Here is a 7,546-nt window from a genome sequence, read left to right on the forward strand (position 1 = left end):
GTGTGTATATATATATATATATATACACATATATACATTATATATATATATATATATATATATATATAAAGACTTTTGTCAGTTTTGTTGATGGTAATTAAATCAATGGTTTTCCAGTAACTGCTGAATAAATCAAAGATAGAATTTGGGATAGATTCCCTCCCGTCAAAAGATGCTAAAATAGCAGAATAATAAAGCACTTCCAAAAAATACTTATGAAATGCCACAAAGGTTTAAATAAACACAAATTTGGTGCACCAAGTGTACCTAAATACTGCTATATCAGTGCTGAAAAAAAAAAGTTTATCTTGCATCTGGTGACAAATTTTCACTTGATCAATAGAACTCTGAAATAAAGAAAATATTATGGGGGCAACTGCTTCCTGGAATAAAGTGGATAAAGCTGGTCAGTTGTGGTTGCTATAGCAACCTGAGAAAACAACAAAACCTTGTTCAGACCCCCGAGTTTAAATCCGTCCCTCGGGTCATTTTGACCCAAAAAAGATTTTCAAAAAAATTCTAAAAGTTGTGTGTTGATCGTACCGGTCCAAGATTTCTTTACTTTTGTCACACCGGGAATACACACAAAATGTTTTTTTAGTGGATTCGAGGAGTTTAAATGGGTGCAATAAAAAAAGTAAGAAAAGTCTCCCTCGCGGGTCTTTTTGACCCACATAGGAATGAATGGAATTTACGAGAAAACTGCATTTTTCATTACATTAAATTTTTTATGATATACAAAATCTGAGACAATCCAGTAAAGATGTATACCCAACGAAGGGCTGAGACTACAGAATATCCCCAATGCAGAAAAAACTCACATACATACACAGACACACACGCACACACACACATGCACAAACACACACATGGTACACACACACTCATAGAACACATTGTAATATTTTTCATGGTTCTGCTGGGATATGACTGTCATTTTCCCTTTTTTTTGAGTTAACATATCAGACATGATGCTGCACAACAGAATTGTATAAATGAATAATAAGAATAAATAACTTGGTTGTCATATAATTTGACGTTAAACCGGACTTTTATTTAGACGGTTTGTCGTGAAGGACTTTTTAGTTTCAGCATGTATTTGACGGTATTTGTTTCTCAAATGAAACTGCATAAAGTTGGTGAAGTGACTCTCAGAGCCGCTCTGAAGATGAAGTGCGTGTGTTCATGAGACTGGTTGCTGTAACATTTAATCATATTTATATATTTTAAAATATATTACAAAATATGGATTTTCAATATATATTTTAATCCAGGGGTCTCCAAACTTTTTGTGAGTGAGGGCTCCCTGAATAAAATGGATAAAATGGTCTCAAGGGCTACTTGTTTGATATACTCCACTACACACACACACACACACACACACACACACACAGATATATATATAAATAACTTGGTTGTCATATAATTTGACGTTAAACCGGACTTTTATTTAGACGGTTTGTCGTGAAGGACTTTTTAGTTTCAGCATGTATTTGACGGTATTTGTTTCTCAAATGAAACTGCATAAAGTTGGTGAAGTGACTCTCAGAGCCGCTCTGAAGATGAAGTGCGTGTGTTCATGAGACTGGTTGCTGTAACATTTATTTCTGTTGTGTGATAGGATGTTAGATTAATGCATTTTGAGTAAAAATGTCCAGAGCTTATCATCATTACTATCTCGATATGATATAATTTATTGCCCGACGCTAATTTAGGCTATTTATTGCGGGCGACCAGGTGACCACTGTTTTAATCCATAAACAACCAAATTGAAGCTTTAAGATTATCTAATTTCTCATGTTTCACTTGTTTTGCTCAGTTAAAAATCTCCATAGGGTTCTATAGGCCCCTCTAGTGGCTGTAACCATAAAATACAATTTTATGTAATTTTTTTCCCACCAGATGGCAGCAGAGACACTCAGTGACTCCATTCCAAGGCCATCTGTTGGTTTTTGATGAAACAGGACTGAAATTGTCTTTCTTTGGGTTTTTTTTGGTGAAATAATGTACAAAAACTGCTTATTTTCTTATATTTTCTTAAACATATCCAGAATAAAATGTAAATATGATCAAAAATCACCAAAAAATAATAGAAAACCTACATAAGAAATTAGAAAAAAATATATATAAAAATGTTCCAATATAAGCTTTCAAGACCAAAAATTAATTTAGTGTAATTTTTGGCCTTTGGGTCATTTTGACCCACGAGGGACACTTTTGTTATAGGTTCGGGAGGGACGGATGAGGGTTAAACACATTTTCCTAATGCTTTGACAAGGAGAGTTTACATACCACGACCAGCGCCGGGGTATCCTCCTGCGCCGTAACCTGGCAACAAGACAAGAGAGCCGTCAAGGTTACAGAAAGAAGAAATGCCTGTTTAGTGGAAGCCTCTCATTGTAGACACAAACTCTCACTCCCACACAACTTCATCAAAAATATGACACCTAATCCTGGCAAATGGACAGCACATATCATATAAGATTTTAATCACAGAACAAGGTCAAATTTTGATCGGTTAGATCAGATCCAATCTGCTACACAACATTCGGGTCGGACAGAGATGGCATTAAACTGGAATGTGTTATATAATGTTTATTGATTCTGTCATTATGGTGCACACACTCACCTAGCTGTGCTCCATAGCCATTACTGGTGTAACCTAGAAAATGTCAAAATCAAACAGTGAATAAATGTTGCAAGAATACTTATGAATGCAAAGCAAATGAACAGCTCTCACCTCTTCCTCCAAGCTTCCCTGCTGGATAACCCAAGGCTGCTCCCAGCCCGTTGCCTAGGCCATACCCTGTGCCAAGTCCCAGTCCGGCAGCCCCAAGGCCAGTTCCAAGGTTTGAAGCTAAGACCAAAATAGTAGGATCATGGTGATGAATGCAAGAATAATAAATCCATCAGATGTAAAACCTGATATCTGCCCATTATAGTTATTTAGGAATGACAGTTTTACCTCCTCCATAACCAAGTGTTCCATATCCTTGTTTCAGGCCTCCTCTGATTGCAGTGGGTCTGTATGCTGCCCCTAACAGACACCATACTCATTACACATACTGTACTACACACACATTAAGCCCATATTCACATAATAGCACAGACTACTGCACACACATGCAAACAGATGCTTATGCATTTTACACTATTGTTCAAAAGTTCGGGGTCAGTATAATTTATATATATATATATATAATTTTATACTTTTTTCATCAAGTACACATTAAATTGACCAAAAGTGACTGAAAAGACATTTATAATGTTACAAAAGATTTCTATTTCAAATAAATGCATTCAACTTTCTATTCATCAAAAATGTATCACTGTTTCCACAAAAATGTTAAACAGCACAAGTGTTTTCAACATAAGAAATTTTCTTGAGCAGCAAATCCGCATATTAGAATGATTTCTGAAGGATCATGTGACACTGACTACTGGAGTTATGGCTGCTGACAAATCAACGTTGCCATCATAGAAATAAGTGACATTTAAAGTATATTAAAGTAGAGAAAAGTTATTTTAAATTGTAATAATATTTCACAAAAATAACTCTATTTGATCAAATAAATGCAGTATTGATGAGCATAAGAGACTTCCTTCAAAAACATGAAAAAATCTTACAAACCCCAAACTTTTGACCGGCAATGTATGCGAAATAAAAAGCAGAATAAATTTACCTCCAAGATAACGGCCAGCTGTTTGTGAGAGAGAGAAGGAAAAAAAAACATTAGATGGTTAGCATGACAGAATCCGAAAGACTAACATTCACTTTTTGTATGTAAATAAACAAATACCCTAGTACACTGTCTCGTTGACTCCCTTTTTCAAAGGCAATTCTGTGTATTTTGGCATGTGTTGAGTCAAAGGTTAATTATAAATCTTTATTTATTGTTTGTACTTATTTTCATCTCAGCTTCATCGGAGTTTAATGTCACTTACCACCTGTCTTTCCTGGCTTGCCTGCCCCATAGCCACGGGCTCCAAGAATACCAGCCGCTGGACATGGAGCAGTACAGAAATGAAAGAAAGATAAGATAACCTTTGTACTGATATAAGCAAATGGATTGGATTAATTGGATTCAGCAGCATCCACCAGGTTCAGGCAGACAGACTTACCTCCAGGCTTTGCACTGATACCAGGACCTACAGAGAAACGAAAGAAGGCAGGATTGATGAAGAAATTCATTATGTGATGTAATTTTCTGACCTCTAACCCTCTGTAATATCCCACAGATACACCATAAATACAGAGATGAAAAAGCGCAAAATACCTCGACTCGCCAATCTTCCCAGGGCTCCAGTCTGTGGCCTAACTCCTTTAAACAAGTGGGAAAAACTGTATAAATGTATTTGGCCTAAAAGAAAGAACTAAAGAAAGAATACTATATTTTGAATACCATTCAAAAATAAGAACACCATATTTTTAGACATTTACCATGGTAATGCCATGTTTTCTGACAAACCTTCTATGCAAATAATTATTATGGCCAACTTAATATTATCTGATAACATTACAATACTACCACAATATGTTTTTAAGGGCAAGGCTCATAAATATCGTAAAAAAATACTTCAGCATAGAGTGGTCAAATTGATTTAGGCACTTCTGGATTAGTGAGATTAGCGCGACTCCTGTTTGAATTGTTCTAAATCAACCTATAAAGTTTCCATGGTTGAGAAACTATGCCAGCTGACGTAATAAGAGATTAGCTGTGTGAATTTCGTCAAACTAACCGGTGTCTCTGCATATTTAGAACAGGCCTCCATTGATGCTCAGAAACTGTAGGACAAAATGGGCTGTGTATCGGTCATTTGGCCTAAAAGAAAGAACTAAAGAAAGAATACTATATTTTGAATACCATTCAAAAATAAGAACACCATATTTTTAGACATTTACCATGGTAATGCCATGTTTTCTGACAAACCTTCTACGCAAATAATTATTATGGCCAACTTAATATTATCTGATAACATTACAATACTACCACAATATGTTTTTAAGGGCAAGGCTCATAAATATCGTAAAAAAATACTTCAGCATAGAGTGGTCAAATTGATTTAGGCACTTCTGGATTAGTGAGATTAGCGCGACTCCTGTTTGAATTGTTCTAAATCAACCTATAAAGTTTCCATGGTTGAGAAACTATGCCAGCTGACGTAATAAGAGATTAGCTGTGTGAATTTCGTCAAACTAACCGGTGTCTCTGCATATTTAGAACAGGCCTCCATTGATGCTCAGAAACTGTAGGACAAAATGGGCTGTGTATCGGTCATATAAAGTCAGGACTGACAGAAGGCCGACAAATTTTGACCACCGCTGTCACCTTCAGGCACAGAGTTTTGATCTTCAGACATGAAATACAAGTGTTTAAGTTGCGGTCAGAGTTATGGAGGCTGGAGCGAATCCAGGCAAACCCAGACACGTCGAGCCATGACTCACTTCCAGAGGTATTTTTTCTCCATTTATCAGAGCTGTCAGACATTTAACATAGATTCGTTATGTGCATTTTATTACGTAATTTTCTAGACACATTTTAGTCTCACATACAAACATCCGTGACTGTTGGCTGAACATTTGATGATGCAATAACGCCTCAAGATGACTGAAAAGACTAGTAAGAGTGGCACATACTACATAATGAATAAAAAAATATATATATATATATAATTTTTGTCTGTCAAGTATCAATAGGTGACATTTGATTGTCTATACAAGGTGCAGACAAAAAATACAGACAAAAAATAGCTTGCATCAGATATAGACAGCAAGTCAATCTGCATCTTAGATCTGTCATGCCACATGTACTGTTCCTTCCTCACTGGCACCAGATAAAGAAAAGCGCACCACTTCAGTGATTGCTTCACCTCAATGTAGCGTTTTCATGTCATAGTCACCAAAGGACTGGTAATATTAAATGGGCAAAAGAATTAACACTTATAAACCTAAAAATTTGTATTTCTGTTTAATCTATAGTGCATTAGTATCTGCAAACATTTAAATGAAACACATGATTAAAAACAGTACAAATGTCAATAAATCAAGTTTTAGACCTTATGTGTAGTTAAGTTTAGGCCTTATTATAACCTTGTGTATTAAAGATTAAAAAAATACAAACATATGTTTTAGCAACACAATAAATCAATCAAAATTCCATAAAATAGGGGCTAGCTGTGTTTAATAACTTCAGAGATCCAACTCATATTTTGCTTCAAATGGTATGCAAACTGATTTCAGGTACCCTGCAGTGTGACATATTACATGAACTCATGAGGGTGAGACATGTAGCCTGAAAAAAAGATGTAAAAGTCTAAGCAGATAAAAGTATTTCCCCTTCTGAATTTCTATTTGATTGAATTCTCAAAAGAACAAGAACTGAGAACTAATGCATTCTATTTATTTATGCAATACATATTTCAACTGGATTCCCAAACATTTTGTCATCCAAACCTCTTTGAAATAAAATATTTACTTAAAGTACGCCGTGAGATTCTCTTATGCTGGTTGCCGTTCACATGACACGCAGGTAAACAAATAAAATATTACATCTTTTAAAATAAATGTTTTACTTTGTTTTTACGTTTACATTGTTTATTCATTTTAATGATTGAATTAATTATTAGCTTTTCACCAACTCACAAACCCCCTGCATATACTACATAAACAAAGAAAAATATTTGTAAAACATTTTTCTAAGTGGTTGAAGGAGATTTAGTTATTCCTTATTTGATGTGATTTTTATTTAGATCTTTTCATGCATGCATTTAAATGTAATTACTAAACTGCAATCTGTCCATATTATTAGACATTCAAAGTGGTATTCAGATAGCAAAAGCATTGGATGATTGGTCTCTCCACCTAATGATGCACATATTCACTGTACCTATTGCTCTGCTTTAAAGTGCCAGTTTAAATAAAAATGTAATTTTCTCAGCAACCAAAACCACACTTATTAGAACTTAAGGGACTCCCCCCCCCCAAGAGCACAATGAAGGGCTTGAGTACATGGGTCAGCCCTACCTGGGATTAACCTCACAACCTTAGTGCCACCAGTGCCATTTTTTAAATCATAATTAGTCCCTTTTTAGATTAAAATTGTTTCGTTTTCAGTCATAATTGCAATGATTTGACCCCATGTGTGCACAGATATCATAACAAGCCACTGCCCCTCTTTCTTCCCTGTCCCGCATCACAAATTCTCCTCATTTCTCTTTCTCACCCTCAAATCTCTACAACAAACACTTCAGAAGACACATCTAACTTACCTCCCTGTATGGTGTTCTGTACCAGCCACAGGACCAGTGAGGTCTGCAGGATCGCCTGAACCAGCATGATGGCAGACAAACAGACAGACAGATAGACTTGGTATTAGCAAATAGCCAGAAATGCACACAGGTGAGAGTCAAGCACTCTCAGTTGAAAGCAGCACCACTGGCCAACCTACCCACCAGGCCTTTATTTATTCTCTGGACACCCATGTCTTTCCTCTGACCAGCCCTGCCCTCTGCTGTTCTATTGGGCACCCCCTAAAAAAATCATCTG

At 35.9% G+C, this 7,546-nt stretch overlaps 1 protein-coding gene across 1 annotated transcript in view; it reads right to left on the minus strand.

Moving 5' to 3' along the window:
• The window catches only part of LOC107564017 (glycine-rich cell wall structural protein 1.0-like), a 17,552-nt gene extending 10,214 nt beyond the window's left edge, over nt 1–7,338 (minus strand). Inside the window, exons 1-9 of the mRNA XM_016249007.1 lie at nt 7,270–7,338; nt 4,278–4,322; nt 4,123–4,149; nt 3,946–4,002; nt 3,684–3,701; nt 2,966–3,037; nt 2,741–2,857; nt 2,630–2,662; nt 2,293–2,328 (exon numbers count right to left, since the gene is read on the minus strand). Of these exons, the coding sequence (XP_016104493.1) occupies nt 2,293–2,328; nt 2,630–2,662; nt 2,741–2,857; nt 2,966–3,037; nt 3,684–3,701; nt 3,946–4,002; nt 4,123–4,149; nt 4,278–4,322; nt 7,270–7,336 (472 nt within the window). The 5' untranslated portion in view covers nt 7,337–7,338. The remainder of the gene's footprint in view (nt 1–2,292; nt 2,329–2,629; nt 2,663–2,740; nt 2,858–2,965; nt 3,038–3,683; nt 3,702–3,945; nt 4,003–4,122; nt 4,150–4,277; nt 4,323–7,269) is intronic.
• Between the last annotated feature and the right edge of the window lie 208 nt (nt 7,339–7,546).

The sequence above is a fragment of the Sinocyclocheilus grahami genome, unplaced genomic scaffold, assembly GCF_001515645.1.
Source record: "Sinocyclocheilus grahami isolate Dianchi unplaced genomic scaffold, SAMN03320097.WGS_v1.1 scaffold901.1, whole genome shotgun sequence".
NCBI lineage: Eukaryota > Metazoa > Chordata > Actinopteri > Cypriniformes > Cyprinidae > Sinocyclocheilus > Sinocyclocheilus grahami.